Source organism: Girardinichthys multiradiatus, chromosome 17 (assembly GCF_021462225.1).
Source record: "Girardinichthys multiradiatus isolate DD_20200921_A chromosome 17, DD_fGirMul_XY1, whole genome shotgun sequence".
Taxonomy (NCBI): domain Eukaryota; kingdom Metazoa; phylum Chordata; class Actinopteri; order Cyprinodontiformes; family Goodeidae; genus Girardinichthys; species Girardinichthys multiradiatus.
Window position 1 is genome coordinate 10,426,217 of NC_061809.1, and position 21,092 is coordinate 10,447,308.

The 21,092-nt window shown below is 39.7% G+C and overlaps 1 protein-coding gene across 5 annotated transcripts in view; it reads left to right on the forward strand.

The window, feature by feature from the left end:
- tbc1d22a (TBC1 domain family, member 22a) overlaps positions 1–21,092 on the forward strand; it is a 166,749-nt gene that overhangs the window by 87,741 nt on the left and 57,916 nt on the right. For 4 of the 5 annotated variants that reach the window (XM_047389884.1, XM_047389883.1, XM_047389886.1 and 1 more), the window contains one exon: positions 15,960–16,035. In XM_047389884.1, coding sequence (XP_047245840.1) covers positions 15,960–16,035 — 76 coding nt within the window. Of the gene's footprint in view, positions 1–1,305; positions 2,452–15,959; positions 16,036–21,092 lie in introns of those variants that run through there. The other variant, XM_047389888.1, reaches the window with a different exon arrangement.

The following is a 21,092-nucleotide window of genomic DNA, read 5'->3' on the forward strand; positions in this document are numbered from 1 at the left end:
AATACTGTGTGTGCTTTTATATGCGTGTGGCGGCTGTGCGTCCCTGTGCTTGTCTGTTTGTGACCTTGGCTCTGGACTAATTATGTGCAATGCACCAGGGAGGCCCATGTTTCCCCCCTAATGCTTTCTAAACAATCTGACCGAGGGTTGGTGCCGGAGCGCTGTAATTAGTTGGTGATCCCTTCTCTGACCTCGTCTGCAACCCCTCCCACTTCCACTATATACTATTACAGTAAACCGAAGGGGTGAGAGTGGTTGGGTCGGCACCTTGATGAAAAGCAGAGTCGGACCAGTCTCAAAAATCTTCATAACCTTTTGAACTGCCTTCGTCACATTCACCTAAAATCTTGAATTAGGTGTTTACATAACAGATCAAAATATTAGTAGGAGGATACATGGTTCTTAAAACGTTTTTACAAATTAAAAATCTGAAAAATGTGGTTTGCATTTATATTCACCTCCCTTTACAGCGACATCGCTAAATAAAATTAGTAAAAAGTCCAGTAGTGTGCAATATAACCTTGAGAGGTTTGTGAGAGAACATTAGGGAACAAGCAGCATTGTGAAGACCAAGGAACACAGCAGAGGGGTCAGGAATAATGTTGTAGGTTAGGCTATGAAACTATATCCTAAGCTTTTGAACATCTCACAGAGCACCGACCAGTCAATCATCCTGAAACGAAAACAGTATGGCAGAAGTGAAAACCTACGGAAACATGACCGTCCACCTTAACTGACCAACCACAGAGAGCTTTTATCAGATGTGGAGCTAAGAGTTCACTTCCAAGTTAACTCGGAAAGAGCCTGAAAAGATCCTCAGCTCGGTTGTGTGAAGCAGGACAATCCATTTACTCCACAAATGGAATGGTTTAGATCGAAGCATTTTAAAACGTCCTAGTTAAAGTGCATATGTAAATACAATTCAGAGACTGTGGCAAGACTTGAATTGCTTTTGAACTGTGTTTCATTCAGGGGTATCAGAGTAAAAAGGGCTTAATACAAATGCACGCCACACTTTTCAGCTTATTTTTAAACATTTGAAACCCATGTTTCGTTGTTCTTCCGCTTAACAGATAGGCACTACTTTGTGTTCATCCACCACGTACAATCCCAATAAAGCACAGTACAATTTGTGGTTGCCCAGACCGTAAAAAGTACTTTATGTACTTTTCAAGACACTGTAAATGTTCTCATTGTTGTTCAAGCTTTAAGTATTTCTATTAGGTCTACTCTTAGTAGTGCCAGTAGGTTGTGCAGTTCTTTTTTGTGTCCGTGTATTAATATTACAATTTCTTTTGGCTCTAGTGGCCTTTATTGACATTTACCAGACATGAAAAGAGAGAGAAGAGAGGAAGACTTGCAGAAAAAGTCTTGAGGTCGGGAATCGAACCCAGGACTATAGCCTCTGTATATGGGGCGCCCGCTCTACCACTACAGCACGCAATGCTCCCATCAATGTTTATTATTAAAAGGAATCTACTTGCATAACAGTGCATAACAAAGCTGGTGAAAATGTCTCTACACCAGCCTCAGTCTGAGAGTGGCTCGACTTGGTAGCCTTTAGTTTTTCTTATTGCTTCATTACAGTAAATTATCCATTAGCGCTGACTTAGTGCCTCACTGCTAAGCTTCTCTTTTACCTAAAAGGGTGCATTTTGGCTGTCAATTCGCTTAAGCAGACTCTTTAATAAGCTGTGGCCTTAATTGGCAGCATCGAATCCCCCCTCCCCCTTCCTCTACAGAGTGTTCTGGACTGAAAGATCCAAGCAGTTCTGTTTTCTGTGTTGACAAATCAGACTAACTGAATGGCTTATAAAGAGATGAACATGCTGGGTTTCATAGAGATGTAAAATGTTTCTTGATGTGTGTTTATTGATGAGTAGATAGTAGTGTGTCTAGGATCTTCCACAGACACGCACCTCCCAGTGGACAGTGAGAGTAGGTTTTATGGGTAAGGGGCTAAAGATTGACGCTCTTCTGACATGGCAGGACTGGACCAGTCCTAGAAGCGCTTCAGCACAATAAAGGGGCACATACCATCTGCACATGAAGCAGAATAAAATTGCAGTAAAACATTGCTTTGCAGACTCAGCCCCTTGACTAGAACTGTTCACATTACTCATGTTTGGATTGAGCATTGTTTAATTTTATGTAGTAAAGTGACCCATTAAAGTGTTTTTAAGCAAGACGGGAACTGTCAAAAACCACCTTCAAATGCAGTAGTGCAAAAAAGAAAAGGAAAATTGTAAATTGAGTTTTCTTTGATAGATGCTTTTTCCTGTTTTAGACACATCTTTGTTAAGTTTGACCCTCATGTTGGCCCGGTTTCTCCTGCAACCAATTAGTCTAGTGTTCTTGACAGCGCCTCTGGCTAACTTAGCTAATTTAACTTGTCAATGTGGTACCACAATAATTGTTTCATTAAACTTCAATGAAGCTGTCATAAGAGTGTGTTGTTGATTAAAATATATCTTTGTTAAACAGAGAATTACATTTTGTTGTGCTTGCAAAAACATTTCCTGAGATTATGAATTTATTCTTTATCACATTATAGAACTAAGATTTTGTTTTGACTGATGCACTTAATGTGTTCTTGTCATACACAGCCGGCGAACTTTTGTCCATACCGGCCATGCTCGGATTGGAAAATGAGGTCAAAACTTTAAAAAGTCTATTACTTTCCTAGTTCAACCCCAAGGGTTCTCTGTTTTGTAAAGCCAGCAGATGAAAACCTGTCTTTTATGCTAATTCTACAGATATGCCCTTTACAACAGGCGCTCTTAAATGTATTTCTGCAGTCCTGGACCCTAACTTTGAGAAATGTAATCTCACCCTGGGATCTAAAGTTATTATATTTCAACAGTAATCCTGACAAATGGGAGTGGAATACAAAAATTTCTACCACCCTTTCTTGTCATATCCCCTGTGGTTTGGGTTACTACTTCTTGGTGTGACGCTATTCCTCAGAAGGTACAAGGAATCTTACTTATCAAATGCATACATTTTATGTTCCCTCTCTTTTAATAAAAATAGAATAACATCTATAGATGTTTCTTGTTAGATTAAACACACTTTAAAAATATAATTGTTTTCCACAGCTGCTTTTATTGGTTGATGTGATCCACAACCATGTTTCACCATATTGATGTTCAGTATGATCAATTTGGAGGAGGCACTCAGTCTGGCCAAGCTAACTGGATGAAGATACACAGAATGCTTGGAGACATAAAGTTCACCCTAAAATTATTCATACCACTGGGAGATTTAGATTTAAAATTATTTGCTTTCAGCCAAAAACTGTATATTCAATAAATTTTCTTAAAAATGTGTTGTCCGTCCAACATTCATTGTTACTTTCTTAATATTCAATAGAAAAATAGTTATTGGCATTATAGCAATTCCGAAAACAAGCTTTTCTGGTATTTTTCACTATTCCACTCCAACACGTTAATAGTACTTTCTTTCAGAAGAAACATTGATGAAATTGAAAAATTGCTTGAAATTTAAGCTTGCCGGGGGTGTGAATACTTTTGGGCTGAGCTCTAGGTTTAGCAGCACTGTGCTTTGCCAGGCTTAGAGCTAACTTGCAGCAAAAAATTACAGCATGTACACCCAGAAGCAGTAGACTTCTGCTTTTTTATTTTTGACCAGCTCCATATCAACTTCCTTAAATCCAGTTGGACATACAATTGCAGACAAAGCGGTGGGTGTGCTGCAAAAGCTGCATCTTGATGCTGTGGTTAATCTCAGAATTAAAACCCATGGAAGTAGTGGAAAATACCACCATCCATTGGGCTCTAGTAAAGCTGGTTACCATGGAGACATTAGATGCAGACAAGTAGACATATATAGCTCACCAAGAGGACATATTCTCAGACAAGTCCCCCAGCTGATTCCTATTCTGATTGCTTTTTCTTCTCCTAAATATGAAGATAGACATTCATAAATATCCTCCAGCCTAAAAAAACACAACTTAGATTTCTACTGTATTTTTCATAAATGTGAAATAAAAATGCATCGGGTTCATTGGTTCCATTGTCTAATCTGTTCTGTCCAGTTGAAACGACTTGCCTGCATATTTAATTTTTTTATACATTGTTTTAAATGACATTTTATTATTTATCATGAGCCTGCATTTTTCCTTACCCTCCAAAAATGTCGTTTCAAATAAAAGCTGCACTAAATGACCATGACTCATCAAATTTTGCATACTTACATCAATTATTGATGGATTGACTATCTGTAGTCATAATACATGCATTCAATACATACAAAATAAGTGAAGATGACATTGTAAAAACCATAATAAATAAAAAACAAAACGTCCAAAAAAACAAAAGCCCTCTTCTCTTTCCATTTGGAGCGTCCGCCACTCCGAATATGCGCTCATTGTCGAGGCAACCATCTGTTCCCGGAGTGGCGGCTAGAGTTGGGGTTTCCCTGGAGTACGGACAGGGGTCCGAGGGACAACATCTAGCAGACGGTAGCCAGACCGAACCAGACGGCATGTCTTGTTCTTGTTTTCCCAAGGGTCCCCCAACATCATCATGGTCTGTCACTCATCCACCCCTCCCTAACACTAACCGACACAGACAGACAAACTGATCCCACCATCTGGTGTGTATGTTTACCTCATATGTTTGTACATGTTTGTGTTCTTTATTGTTGTATGTTGAATAAAGAACAAATATTTAATTGAACCTCTTCGCTGTATTGCAAATGTAGTTCACAGTTTTACCTTCTTATCCTCCTTCATCTTTCACAAGCTGCAACATGTTTGCTTAGCCAGCTAAACTAGAGGTCGTTGGAGATGGAAGTGGCAAAAGCTGCTTGAAGGATATGATGAGAATAAAGTGATGTGTCGGACTCTCTTATGTTTAAAATGTGTCGCTCAGGCTTCTCCCGCTTTAATCGGGCGAAGGATGTAGAGACGGGGCCTGACTTTAGATTCAGTTAAGCTACCAAGTTACTGTCTACTTTCAGCAATGACCTGATTTCTTAAATGTCCAATATCTGAGAAGCACAGTTTGCATAATTAGAGAGGCCTAGTTTATCCTGGTAGCCTAAGCTAAATTTCCTGGCCACGCATGGGCTGCCTCAGCTAGTCTTAAATTAATACTACTTTCATGTAATTGAAAGCAAATGTATGTTTCACACTGGATAACATAAGAAACACATCTATATTTACAGTAATCAGTCTATTTTATACTAAAAATGTTGTTTGGACACAAAAAAAAAACTTCAGTGCTATTTTGCCTCCTTCTTTGAGTCTCTTGGACAATTAAAATCATATCTGCAGTGTTACTTGCATGGCAATAAAACATTATATTAATTTTTCAAACTGAAACATTAACTGTTGTTAATTTTACCATTGTAGCTTTTAAAACTGGCAAAAGTTCCATCCTTACCAAGCTCAATCGAGCTACATCAAGCCATGAACTATGTAGACATTACAAACTCCAAAGTGGTATGGCTATACTAGGCTAACGCTAACTCTGTGTGTTGAAACATAAGGCTTATATAAGCTGAGCCTCCAAAGTAAGACCCACAGCTTTTGTTACTGCTTTAACTTGAGACCAATGAGTAACCTTAATTAGCTGTTGATCAGCCTATTAGAAAGAGCATTGATTAAAAAAGCAGTTATTTAAACTAGCTGCAGCAAAGTCCATTTCAGCCTCTTTGACCATCACAAGCAGAACATTGGAAACAATCTAAACCAAGTGAATGGCCTGCGTTTAGTACAATTTGTCTCTGATGGTACATTTAAGGAGTGGTCATATCAGTTGACTTATAACTTTGACGATTCCACTAGAGCAATGTAAAGTTGAGTAATTTTTTAGTGAGCATTAAAGCGTAAATGGTTTAACAGTATGACTGAGTGTGTGCATGGTTGTTTGTGTGTTGCTCTGCGATGGACTGGCGACCTGTCCAGGGTGTACCCTACCTCTCGCCCATAGACTGCTGGAGATAGGCACCAGCTCCCCCCGCAACCCACTATGGAATAAGCGGTAGAAAATGACTGACTGGTTTAACAGTAAGATTGGAAGGATAATGATTTATTGTATATTTTGACTTTGTTGCTGCCATGAGTGACTACACAACCAGAAAACGCTTGTTGCAAAATCAACAGCTATGATTTTGGCACTCCTGCTGTTAATATTTCATATTACAGTGTTGCCAAATACTCTTCTCCTATAACGTATAAATAGACTGGGGCATAAAAGAGTGGAATATTTGACCAAGAACACGGTGATGATAATCAGGAAGGGAATCAGGTTGTTGAGTCTGGTGAACCACGTTAATCAAATATCTTCACTAATGTACTACTGCTGAAGACCAACCTGTTTTTCAGTTTTACTTAGAGACCAACAGGTGATTTCAAAGTTCCTGGTATTATCAGAGTTTAGATTTCTACCACGCTTCCAAAGTTCAAATTGCATTTAGCTTTTAAACAGCCCCACGGCATGACAGATCATGCACCGTGCTTAACCATGAGCATAAACTGCATTTCCTTATATTTCTCATTGGTTTGAGACCCTACTCACCTGCAGTGTTTGTTGTAGAAAAGGTAAATCTTAGTTTTGTCTGACCGCAGCAAAGTGCACAACATTCTATGAGGTAGTTTAAGTTTTTTTTTTTTTTTACATTTGCATTGATTCCCCTAGTTTAGATATTGGATATGGATTATTAAAAAGCTTGTAGACAATCTGATTATTTTTAAAAGGTGAAGCATAATCTATAGAAAAGATAAATTGAATTAGTTTGGAGCCTGCTGGTCTAATTAACTACATCTTAGTCTATACATCCAAACCCACTCATGTTATCACTCTTTGCTTTCTTGTCTCATTCTCCAATACCTACAGTAGTAGTGAATACCAGATGATTGCCCTGTCCTTCAGTCCGCTGTGTCCATTATTGTCTAGTCTTTATCTTGACCTGTCATCTCTTTCTTTTTTCCTCCTTCCTTTGACGTCTTACATTTTTTTCCTCCTCTCAAACACATATACGGTCCAGCTCTGTTGTGTTGGTTCTGTCCAACTTGCTGATGGACATCCGGTGCCACAAAAGGTGGCAATCTCAGTCCAACGTGGCGCCATTGTTGTCCCTAATAGAATGGACTTGGAGGTGAAGAGCAGCTATTGATTCAGCTGACTGGGAGAGAAAAGAGGAGGAGAAAAGGGAAGGAACAAAGGAGTGAAACGGGAGGCTGTTGACACCTTGTTCAGTAAGAGAGAGACACAGACGTTCCTGTTTATGTGATGTATGTCCACAGAGCAGTTTCACTTACGCTTTTTGTGAATTGATGGACAGATGGCGGGAGAAAATGAAAAATGCATGAATAATAAACGAGCTGGTGTCGATTTCCTTGTGTTGCCTCAGCTGATCAAAGATAGGACTTGTTAGAGTTGACAAGAAGAGGAAGTGAGAACAAGAAGAATGGGAGTAAAACTGGAGGCAAATGGAAAACGTGTCAAAAAAAACTCTAGTCAAGAAGAGTAACAGACAGGTAGGTATGCTAAAAAATCTTGAGGAAATCTGAGTTAAAAAAAAACAAAGAAATGGTGAATGGTAAAAATTAGACGAGGAAAAAAGTATTTTATTCTCATTACAGCTAAAAATAAAAAAGTGGACAAAAGTCAGCTACATAAACATGAGAAAATACATCAAGAAAATGTTGGTGGTGTGTTCAGGAGACTTTAGGTTGAACTTCATTAGAAATAAATTGATGCAAAATAAAACTGGAGAAAACTGGAAAGAGAGAAGAAAGAGAGGTCTACAAGAAGAAAGACAAGAACACGCCTACTTATTAAAAATGAGTGGACGGGTTTGTCCATAGGACACCGTTGGGACAATAAGACCACCTGCTGATAGTGTGTTGGCCTCACATTTGCTGCCAAAACTGCTCTGACTTGTTGGGTCATGGACTCCCCTAGACTCCTGAAGGTGTGCCGTGGTATTCGTCCCTGAGGTGTTGGCAAAGTTACATGGCAGAAGGGATCTTCTGCTAAGTAGTGAATCTATGGATCAGACTTGTTGAATTTGGTGCACCTCGAACTGTATCTAGATTATTCTTGAACCATGTTTGCTTTGTGGCGAAATAGGCAGAAGCCATCATGGAAGACAGGTTCCATGAAAGGTTTCCCAACAGAACCTTGCCCAAAGCACTGCTTCATCCGGATTGTCAGCACGGTGACCAGGTCCACAGGTTGGTGACCAATGCAGGCCAGGAACACCCCACAAGAGATACAGTTTTGGACATTCTCTGATCCAGTCATCAAGCCATAACAGTTAGGCCATCATCAAACTCAGTCCTCCTTGCTGTTGCCTATTTTTCCTGCTTCTAACACATCTGCTTTAAGAACGATCTGTTGGCTTGCTTCCCAATATATCGCACCTACTAGCAAGTGCCATGATGAAAAGATAATCGGCGTTATTCAATTCACCTGTCATAATGTTATGCTTTATCAGAGTGTAAAATAAATGTGTTTTGGTAAAAAGGCCAAGATATATTTAAAAAAAAAAAAGGCCTGTAAATTTCCTCATTGGAAGGGAAACGACTGCCTTTTCTCAATTTCAGTTCCTTATTAGCCTATCAAGTGTTTACCCTCAAAGAGCAAGTACTAAAAAGGATCACCACTTTTCTGATGTTCTTTTTGCACTTTTCTTTAGAAGTTGTACAAGTAGAAACAATAGAAGCAAACAGAAATATAAAAAAAAAACTTTTTATGAGGTTGTGTACAGAAGCCCATTTATCATTTGTTCTAAAACATTTAAAAGAATGATGTTTACTACAGTTCCTCAAGATTTCTCTGGTCAGTGCTGGAAACGCTGACTTTTCCCTCAAAGCGGAGGCTCAAGCAGAACTGTAGTTTCCTCAGTCTTGTTTAACTAAAGATCACCCACAGACTGTTCCGTCTGTGGGTGATCCTGGTGCTTTGGGTGAGAATGGGCTGAACTACATCGTCTCCCTCGCTGTTGGGAGGGAAGCACAGATGGGCCTGACACAAGGGCCATCAGGATGCCTGGTGCTAGTGGAGAAACATTTGTTTTACCCTCTCAGCTTGAAAGAAATTAGTTTAACGTCACATTCTGTCCGTTTTTTCAGTATGGGGTAAGAACGCTGTCAAAAACAATGTGTATGTAAAGATGGAAATGTGTGCATATTAGTCAATAGTTGTGCATAAGTAAAATCCAAAAGAGGTATTGTATATTTTCTCTATAAGAATACAAAATAAAATGTTACAGCTTCAAGAAATTACAAAAACAAAGTTCAAGTTTACCGTTGTGGTTTATTCTTTATGAATACAATATGCTATAACAGTTTGTGGATACGATTTCTTTTCTTTGAGAATACGAATTTACATCAGCGACTTGGTGTCACGTGATCTCAGGCTCAGAATATAGTGGGTGGAGTTATACAATGATGTACAGTAGGTGGCAGTATGCACCTCTGAATTTGTTGTGAACCGCCAGCAGAAGAAGGGAAGAAGAAGAAGCAGCAGCACTAGCGCCAAGATGACGGACCAAGAGCATATATTAACGACATTAAGACATATATAAACCTTTTAACATTACCTGGCTTTGTACCGTAGCTTCTTGGTCCGTTTATTAATCCCAAAGGGAAATTAAATGTTGTAGCTCATTATGTAGGTTTCTTCAAAGAGCTGTTGTAGATGCTAATGGCTGTGGACAGGAAGGATCTCCTGTAGCGCTCTGTCTTACAACAGATCTTAAGAAGCCTTTGACTGAAGACACTCTGTTGTTGTAGGACAGTCTCATGAAGAGGATGCTCAGGGTTCTCCATAATGTTCTTCATTTTATGAAGAATCCGTCTTTGCACAATGATCTCCAGAGGTTCCAGAGGAGTACCCAGAACAGAGCCAGCCTTCTTTATCAGCTTATTGAGCTTTTTTAAGTCCTTGGCTCTGATGCTGCTACCCCAGGAGATGATGGCAGAAGAGATCACACTCTCCACAACAGACCTATAGAAGATATGCAGCATCTTGCTGCAAACACCGACGGATCTAAGCTTCCTCAAGAAGTACAGTCTGCTCTGTCCCTTCTTGTAGACAGCTTCAAAGTTGCATCTCCACTCCAGTCTGTTGTCCAGGTGAACACCGAGATATTTATACTCCTCCACCACCTCCACCACTTCTCCCATGATGGAAATAGTTTTTGACTTATTCCTATTTCTCTTAAAATCTACAATCATTTCCTTTGTTTTAGTCACGTTCAAGATGAGATGATTGTTTCCACACCATGCCACACAGCGCTCCACCACCTTCCTGTACTCATCTTCTTGTCCATCTCTGACCCACCCCACAACTGCAGAATCATCCGAGTATTTCTACAGATGACAGGAGTCTGTCTTGTACTGGAAGTCTGAGGTGTACAAAGTGAAAAGGAATGGTGAGAGTACAGTCCCCTGTGGTGCTCCTGTGCTGCTGACTACCTGGTTAGACTCACAACCCTTCAGTCTCACAAACTGTGGTCTGTTTGTCAGGTAGTCTTAAAACATGTCAAATACATCCAGGTTTTTTAAATTAGGACCTGAGGATGTAACACAGTAGTGAGTAATATTGAATAATTTTCACTAATGGACCAATAGGTTTGACTATAGGAGTGTAGTGGTGTGCTTAAATTCCGATTACTTATGGCCATATAAACATAGCTAGAAACACTAAAGTGAACTTAAAGAACAAGCCAGCTTTAGTGAACTGAACCACACAGACAACAGTAGTATATATAGATTACACACAATTATGGAAAAGACAAATACAAAAGTTGTAAATAAATACAGCTATCAGGAAGAAAACATATCGTAATGAAACTTGGCCAAGTGTTGGTTCTCTATTACATGTTGGGTTCACCCTGGAAACCTGAGTTTTAAAACCCTTTAGAAAGAAATCTGATTATTTCAATTCAAGTTTTGTCTAAATCAAAATCTCAATCACCCTTCACATGAGCAGAATATCCTGCACGGCATCTTATGCACAGTCCTGAATAAAACTTCCAATGTTCTGCTTGTGATTGTCAAAATGTCCAAAGAATACAGTCCAAACGTTCCCATGGAAAAAAAAACAAATCGAGTGAGAAAATGTCAGTCATTGGTCAAGTATAACCAGACAATATGAAATGGTAAACTTTACCTAACAATCTCAACAAAGTTATTGCATATGCAAAAAAAAAAAAAAAACAATAAAAAAAACAATAAATCAAAAGCAAAGTGCAAAACAGCATAAAAAATTTACTGAAAAGTATAATATGCTCACCGATCTCAAGGGTAACACGCTTGACGACCACATTATGGTGGCTCTCAGTCAGAACATGTAGAAATCTAAATAACGAACCGAGAATTTTTTTCACCCTTCACAAAATACATTTTTTTTTAGCATTAAAAAAAAATACATATCGTATTTTAAGTGTTACCATACTGTTAGAGGCAGAAAGAGATGAACATCCAAGAAAATAAAAGCGAATGAGCACTAACAAAGGCTTGTGACTTAGCTCTATTCGGTGCTCTTTAATGTCGGCAAAACACTGCAACAACCGTCCATTTACTCACTGCAATTACTCTTTAACTTAGAAACAGTTCATAAATGATACGATTATGTGAAGCATGGTTTGTTGCAAGCAGGCACAGAGCAGATGGACGGGACATGCAGCGGAAATCTGCATTTCCATTGGCTGAAAGACACTGGATCCTTGTAATCTGATGGGTTGGGAAGGCAGTCTACATTTGATCTACCCTTAAATGTGTACATTCATTCACTTGTAGCCTCTTCAATTAACTTTTTAAAATGTGAATTTCAGGTGAAATTATTAGGCTGTGACAAAAATGCAAGGTTCATCATTTGCCAGAGCCTAAAACCACAATTATAAGCTGAGAACATATTTAACTTATTTAGGTAAATATAAAATTGATATAAAAGTTAAGGTGTAAGATTGACAATTTTTTAAAATTCCTGTATGGCTTAGATGTATAATATATTTGGTTTTACAGATGTGTTAAAGTCTTAAATTTAGTTGACCTTTGCATATGTCCTAATAGGAATAAGCAATGGAAAAGTCAGAATCACATCTACTGAAATGTAAAAAAAGTTCATAAAGAAATAAAAAAAACAACTAATGCCTGGTTCACGCTGCATGATTTTTATGCCGATTTCTGCCCCGATTTTCCTCTTCCGACATACCCCGATTATCACGATGGCTCTTAAGATGATTTTATGAGATAATCCTGCTGCGTGTGGTGTTTTAAGTCATCTAGTCTGCTCGGAAAGATCTTAGGACCACTACAACCTCAAATCAGGGAAATTCAACGTTTGATTTTCTTGGCCTCATATTCTACCATGTGGGGTGTTTCCCCAAGAAAAAACGAGCATGCAGCCTGTCGACCCGGAAGAAGGGAATTGGTCTGAATTCATGTTTGAACTCAAGTTTAATCTCGAGAGGGTTGGCGAGATTTCCTGTCTGAAAGTTTGAGTGAAATCTGTTCAAGTGTGGTGTGTTTGCCATGTGACAGGACACGACATACTGTAGGACCAAATCTGTTATACCTACGATTTGTTTTATCGTCACGTGTGGGGTCTATAAGGTTTTACAAAATCCTGCCGTGTGAACCAGGCATTAGTAGTGATCTCTTCAGATCCTTAGTTATTCAGATTAGGTCCTGATTGGGCAAAAATATTTAAAAAAATGGTAAATAGCCTGCACTTGTATAGCGCTTTATCAAGTCAGATGACCCCAAATCACTTTACACTACAGTCATCCACCCATTACTCCACACATTGACACACTAATTATATACTATATTGTAGCCACAGCTGCCCTGGGGCAGAGGGACAGAAGTGAGGCTGCCATATAGTTGGTACCACCTCCGACCGCCATCAGCAGGCAAGGCGGGTGAATTGTCTTGCCCAAGGACACGACTGAGGTGGAAACAGCGGGGATTGGAACTGGCAGCCCAAGGGTTACAGAATGAACCCGTACCCCTGTCTTAGGCAGCAAAATGTCTGATAGTAATGTAATCATTGTTTGGCTAAGAAAAACAGCAACGATTAGAAATATTTTCTGGAACAGCTACAAAAGGTTTCAGTTTGAGTTGTTTAGTTAAAATTGGCTTAAAGTGGGCATCCTTCTGACTAGCTGTTAGCATCGTGTCTTTCTTCTTTCTTCACTTTTCTACAAACTTACTGCAATATGACATCTTTCTAATGCTGGTTATATAACTGCCACTGATAAATTTACACAACCTTATTTCAAAAATCTCCCTTTAGAGCAGCAAAAGCAATGAAACCCTTGGGAACATTTAAACAGATTATTGACAAATCTTTCCAAATGGACCAAAGAGTGGAGTTTTGATGATTTGGGTAGAAAATGATGGGCACTGTTTTTAAAAAGCCAAATACTTCTTAGTTATACCTTCTTCTGTTGTTTTGAGATGGTTTAGCGTGAAACCCCTCCCATTCTCTGCCTCTGTGTTCTCCCGAATATGTTGATGCACGAATTGGGCATATCGAGCCCAGTTTAAGAGGTGATGTGAGAAAAGGCCTGCAGGAAGAGGAAGCTGGTGAGAGGGAGAGAAAGGCAGTTGATTAAAGGCAGCAGCTTCAATAATGCAAATGTAATTACTTGCACTGGCCCTCTCACTTGCTTAGTTCCTAACTGCATTACTGTGGAGTGGTAGGAAAAAGATGAGCCAAGGAGGCTCACGGCAGAATGTGGAGGTGGCGAACAAATGTAAATGAACAAGAAACAAAGTGAAGTTGAAAGGTATTTTAGATAGTGGAGAGGGAGGAATTGTGAAACCTAATGACTTTAGGGTGGTATCATAGAGGGACGATGGAGAAAATGGACAGAGAAACAAGAAATCAAGCTAATGGATAAATGCTGAGTGAGGAAAGTGGTTTGTGAGAATTGTAAGAACAAAGAACCAAAATGAACCATTAAAGTTGTTTCGGGTTGATTGGAAATGTGAGGTGACGTGATGTCCTGGCTACTCACTTTCCTAGGATTCAAAACAGTAGCTTTGCTTTGGAATAGAGTAATTTTGCTCTACTGAGGAATTTGTTAAGCCCACGTTAAACATGTAAGAAGAGAGCTCCAAAGCAAACCAGATGAGAGATGCAGACTTGTTGTGATCAGAGATGCTTAGAAGAGAAATGCTCTCATTTAATTAACTTACACACTCTAATGTAGTAATGAGGAAAAAAAAAACGACGTATGAAATTAGCAGAGTATGATAACTTTGAGGTAATGCAGCCAAACTGAAGTCGTATGCTTAACTTTTGTGGTGGAGAAGGTGGAATTCCAGATTGTTTGGAGAGGTTCTTATTGGTGGCACTGTTTTACTGAAATAACTGGTTCTACTCAAGGCGAGTTCCTAAGTGTGTGTAAAAAGGTACAAAGGCCTCCACTTGCATAGCGCTTTTTGAAGTCAGAGGACCCCAGAGCACTTTACACTACAATCATCCATCCATTCATACACACGTTTACACACTAACAGTGGTAGACTATATTGTAGCCACAGCTGCCCTGGGCCAGACTGATAGAAATGGGGCTGCGCACCAAGCCCTCTGACTATCATCAGCAGGCAAGGCAGGTGAAGTGTCTTGCCCAAGGACACAACGACTGAGACGGACAGAGCGGGGGTACGAATCTGCAACCCACCGGTTACAGGATGAGCCCCTACCACCGTCACCCATAAAGTTGAGTTCTGTGCGATAATCCGTTTTTAAAAACGCTGCTGTTATCTTCTGGTTCTGTGAGATACCTGTTTTATTAGGCATTAGCTTTAGAACCAACACACAGCCTCCTATGTAAGTAATGCTGCAGTATCTGCTAGGATGTTGTTAGTTTCCTTTTTTTGTTTGGTAAATGATTTTTGCTGCACCTCTCCTTCTCATCTTCTTTCTCCATCTCTCCCCCTCTCTCCATCTGCGGGGTCGTTTGCCTCATCAGCTGTTCTCCAGCCACGCTGAAATGACCCCTCAAGGAAACGTAATCCTCGTCGCTTCCGTGTGTTCGAGCGCACAGACTTAAATGCCTACGCGCTGATCCCACACGGATTGTATTCTGCAAGCTCAACTTTCTGACTCTGCGGACTCCTGCGATTATGATCGGGCTTATTATACCTATATTTTTTTGAAAGAAAGATGGGTCTCAAAATGCAGCTTAGACATTTAAGAATGTGTATCTTTTTAGTGCCTTTTTTGTGATGAGCTGCAAAATGTAAACCACCGTCATAAACTGTGCAAGTTCTCTTTAAGCATGAGTAGCTCCTCAGGGCGGACTGCTGGAAATGGAAATCCTCTTTGAAACAAAACAACAGTTTTTCCTACTTTCCCATAGCTCCATAATCATCCTGTTGTTTTCTGTCAAAGGCCATATTGATGTTTTTGCCGTGCCAGTTTCAGTTAGCTGGCCTTTTTCTTTATTTACAGTTTTAGAAGATGCCTCGGACTTCATGTGAGCTGTGAAATTGCCTCCTAAAACACACTAGACATCTGTAATAGCTTCTGAACTTTGGTGAGAATGGTTTGAGTCGACTGAAAATTTGGAATTTTCAGTTGTTTCAGGGTGTGCTGTGTATCGCTGACCCTCAGGCCTGGAGGCTGCAGAACATCACTCTGAAACAAATGATGTTAGCTTTCTCCAAACAGTATCAGCTTACATTGTGTTGGACAAATACCAAACACACGATGTCATTATAAAATAAAGACAATGTCATTAGTTTTGTGTTTGTTATCTGTTTAACCCAAGTTCAGAGATCATGCTTCTCACCTGGTTCTTGATGATCGTCGTTATTGGAGATGGATGCCTCGTAGAGGTCACTCAGAGAGTCCGCAGAAGCATAAACACCAAGAACTTCAAGCAACTTAGCTATCTGAAGTCCTTTCTCTGTTCTGCAAGGAGCCCGGGTCCACATTGACTCTGTCTGATTTCTGTCTTCTCCTCAGGACAACTATACGTTTGCTCAGCCAGGCATTCAGAGGAAAGTCAAGGCCCTGGAGGAGCTGGTCAGCAGGATTGATGGTGAGTCATCTGCCTCACTTCCTTTCATCCATCCCTCCACCCATCCATACAGTTCTTTTTGTTAGCAATGCTTCCATTTTGACTTGATTGCCTCTATGTCTCTCTTGCTGCATTCTTTTTCCCTTGCTCCTTTATCACCCACCCCGTTCCTGTGTTTTCACATGTCTCATAACAGAAAAGACATAAAGTCCCTTTTAAAATCATGCTCAAGATCAGCAGGATGTTTCTTTAAAAACACTGTATTTATTTTCCTTGTAGTCTATTGCTTAATTTTAACTTGATGTTTGTCTCTAAAGTCACTCAAAAACAATCTGAAATTGTCTCTAATGCACAAATGAAACATTTTAAATAGGAAACGTTTGCCCAATAGTAGAGTTATATAAATCATGCTCATCAGCTATTTTATTTTTTTAGTAGCTGACTAATGTTGTATTTCTTAAATATAATCATGTTACATAGAAAAGAAGGTTTAGCAGCTGAACATATTAGAAAAAATAATCTTAATCAAGTTTTTTAATATAGATTTGGCTGTAAATGTTCAACTGAAAAAAATAAATCAGGGGCTGTCTGGTTAGGCCATGCAAAGCAGACTGAATGCTAAAACTAAGTAAAATGGGGGTTCAATAAAAAAACAAAAAGTTCAAAATTGTGCAAAACAGTAATTGCACAGCATTTTTGGTATCTATTGTGCATGTAAACTAGTGATTTTTTTTATTTATTTTTTTTGTGCTTCAGCTTTAGATGGCTTCAAGCTGTCTTTAATGACATGGCTGTAATATGGCATCCAGCTAATCTCCATTCCACTCAGCTGTCTGGAAATGTGTGCATGCTTGTGAATATAAGTGCAAAGACGAGGCCAGCGGGGCCTGGAAGATAATATATGCAAACCAAGTGTACTCATCCACAGTTTAATGACATTTCCCACACATAGTTAAAATGATGTGTTAATTACCAAAGCTACCCTTTCTTCTCTGTCTTATCTTTTTTTAAATCCCGGGGGGGGGGGGGGCAGAGGGAAACTTTGTCACTATACACTCATGAGGCACACACAGCTGCACATGATGCATTGTGCATCTTATCACAGCAAGCTTCTGTCCAGTGGTCATGTTCTCAGAAAGCTGTGATGCTGTCCCACTCTCCTGTCACGCGCTCTGTCAGCCAGAGGGCGAGGAGGACTCACCCGCTCCATTTAATTGGATGGGGGAGAAAGTGTACGTGCACGTGCAGAAGTATGAATGTCAGTAAAAGTTAGTGGTTGTCATACAAGTTCTGCAAACACAATCCTGGAGTTTCTTCAGATATCACCCGCAGGAGCTGGATGTCCGGATCAGTCAAAGCCGACGTGTGTGGACTGTATCATCATAAAGATCCTCACAGAACAGAGCAGGTTATCATCAGGCAGGGAGCTGTACTGCTTATTTTATTTACCTATTTCTTCCTGAGCTCACTTCTAGTTAAAACGGACATATTTATTTTTTGGCTACCTAGTTGTTCCCTTGATGAGCAAATATTAACACAAGATGTCATTAATTTAACTTTGATTGTATTTAAAATAGCTAGTTGGAAGCAGTTGAAATTTTTGAACAGCTGGTATTATAACTGTAATTATTATTTACCTACAAAGGATAGTGCTCAGACTACATTTCAAAAGTACTTATACCCTTTTTATTCAAGCATATTCACGTGTTAGCATTGGCCGGTCAACATTTTGGTCTCCAAATGTGCAAAGATGCTAAAGAATAACCTCAAAGGACTTGCAGCTGTAATTGTAGTGTAATTTTAGTGTTGACTCAGAGGGTTGAAAAATCATTTTTCTTCCACTTCACATTCATGCACTGCTTTGTGTTGGACTGTTTCCTAAAATCCATAGAAATTTGTGGCCGTAATGTGAGAAATGTGAACAAGTTGAATACTTTTCCAAGGCACTTTAGATGGTATTAATACAAAACCAGTGTTATCATTTAGGTGATAATCGTCCTTCCATCTTTGCTGAGATCAACATAAAAAAATGACAACACTTTTACTGTATCTCCTCCATAAGTGCCTTGTCATCATAGCTGGGGTAGAGACATTTTATACCCCGCTAGCTTGACATTACCAGCTCTAATGAGATCACAGATACCTCTTATCTTGTGTTACAGGATTGTTTTTCGCCCCGCTGTCGACATAGCATCTGTTCTGGGAACAATAGCCTCTCATCTGCTCCAAAATTACCTATCAGCACTTATCAGATGCAGGGTTATCCAGACTGTTGTTTGTTTTCAATAAAAGGTGGGGTTCTGTGCTCTCACAGCAGGAGGATGATTTGCTAGAACCTTTCATTTCTTACTGATTCAAATCCCACGATAAGTGATCTAACTGTATGTTCTTTATGTAACCAATTGGTTTGTCTGAGTTAGAGCTTCTAGTATTCTGATATTGAATTGATAAAACTGTACAATTTTTTTTTTGTCAGTTCAAGAGGAGATTTAGAACTTCAGGTGTTATTTTAAATCGTCATTGCTTTAATGTTTGTATATCTAGTTCAAATGTAACAAGGGTACTCGTGATGCTTATCACACCTCCTTCTGGGTCAGCTGATGCTTCATGAACATTAAGGCATGGTCTGTAAATATCTGCCTCATCTCTGGCAGAATTTTGTGCTGTTTTGTTATTTTTTGTTAGTATGGACCAACATGATCTAACTGCTTTTATTCAAAACGGACAACAAAATGTAATTCCTACTGTTTTAATCTGCATTACTATAGTAAAGGTAAGGGCTGGCACTCCTTTAGTTTTGTGTTCTGTATTTCTCTCTACTGGAAATATTTTCAAGCTTTTTGAATGACAGGGAAAAGTGTGGTAGGCTTCTTTCAGCCAGCTTGAGCTGCAGTGTGCAGGAGCTGCGGTGCACTTCGCTATATTCCACACAGCTGGAAAAAATCTCTCACAATGAGTACGAATGGTATGACAGATAATACTAGCGTTTGTCGAAATGGTAATGGTTTAAAACCCTGATATCCATGGATACTGGGAACTGGCCAATGCAAACTAGCAAACCTAAACTAAAAACACTTCTTTTCTTTGAATCCAGTATTTTATGATGTCACCATTAATATGGCTTTTTTTTTTTTTTGCTCTTCACATTAATTCTTACATTTGATGGCATTGACGTTCTTGGCTTTGAAATCTTGTTTCTTATTACCCGTCCGTCAGACTACCCCTCTGTGTAATTATCTAGTTGTGCTAATAACTCTAACTCCCATTAGCCCTGCTTGACGCTGGCGAATGTACCGCCTCAAAAGACAACAACCACTTTGTCAGCATGTAACGTTCCTCTGATCTCCTTATCTCTCTTTTATCTCAGTCTCTGTATTTGTGGCATGTTAGTGCATGAGTACAAGTTCATCTACATGCAAATTGCCCCGAGGTGAATCTATCTATGCTAATGAAAGCGTGGATCTGAAGCATACTCGCTGATCCTGCATCTGTAGTGAGATTGTAATTATTGTATTAAAAGAAAGCTTTCCGTATGTTTATGGCTTTGAAAAGGATAATTAACCTTTCTGTAGCATTAGTGGATGGTGGTATTGACCATGTAGGTTATGTACCTGACTTTTAATGTGTGTATAATTCTATTTGTAGCTTCAGCAGAAGGTTTTCGTTTGAAATCAGGCCCTTGCTTTCAAAGCTTCACACTGAGGTCCGCTACAGTGCCTTGTAACCTGACCTGAGGTCAGTTATACAATCTTTCTATGTCTTCCCACACAGCCCCCCACAGTGTTCAGAGATCACCCTTTGCTCAACACGCTGCGTTGAACGTGTTCTCTGATGTACATGGGGTTGGACAATGAAACTGAAACACCTGGTTTTAGACCACAATAATTTATTAGTATGGTGTAGGGCCTCCTTTTGCGGCCAATACAGCGTCAATTCGTCTTCGGAATGACATATACAAGTCCTGCACAGTGGTCAGAGGGATTTTAAGCCATTCTTCTTGCAGGATAGTGGCCAGGTCACTACATGATACTGGTGGAGGAAAACGTTTCCTGACTCGCTCCTCCAAAACACCCCAAAGTGGCTCAATAATATTTAGATCTGGTGACTGTGCAGGCCATGGGAGATGTTCAACTTCACTTTCATGTTCATCAAACCAATCTTTCACCAGTCTTGCTGTGTGTATTGGTGCATTGTCATCCTGATACACGGCACCACCTTCAGGATACAATGTTTGAACCATTGGATGCACATGGTCCTCAAGAATGGTTCGGTAGTCCTTGGCAGTTACGCGCCCATCTAGCACAAGTATTGGGCCAAGGGAATGACATGATATGGCAGCCCAAACCATCACTGATCCACCCCCATGCTTCACTCTGGGCATGCAACAGTCTGGGTGGTACGCTTCTTTGGGGCTACGAGTATGAGGGATACAATCCAGGTTAGCACCCGAACATCCCTTTCAGACAGCTTCCTCTTGCGTCCACAGTTAATCCTGTTGGATGTGGTTTGTCCTTCTTGGTGGTATGCTGACATTACCCTGGATACCGTGGCTCTTGATACATCACAAAGACTTGCTGTCTTGGTCACAGATGCGCCAGCAAGACGTGAACCAACAATTTGTCCAAGAGATTTCAAAATGTCTTAACTGCAGCCTTTTCAGTATGTTGTCTAAAGCTTTCTTCGAGTTCTTTAACTGATCTTACCGCATGTCTTGTTTGGTTTCAGCTGAATAATAAGACAAGACCTTTTAATATGTCAACATTTTCCAGCATCCATCCAGGCAAAAAGCGATAAAGGAGGTTGCTCTAAGGACAAAACAAAGGCATTGTAATGACTATTGCTTTTGCTCTTCTATTGTGTGTCCATAAATGTTACACAGTTCTACCACGGGAATAAAAAGTGCAGTGTACAAGCAGCAAGTTTACCCTGTTATGGTTCCTGAACGCCCCTGGTCTAAGGAGAAAATTGAATAGAATAATAAAGAAACATCGAATTGCAAACTTGTTTTTTTTTTTGTGTATATTTACTGCCAAGAAACAACTAAATGCAACCATTTCCACAACATCAAAACTAGAAAA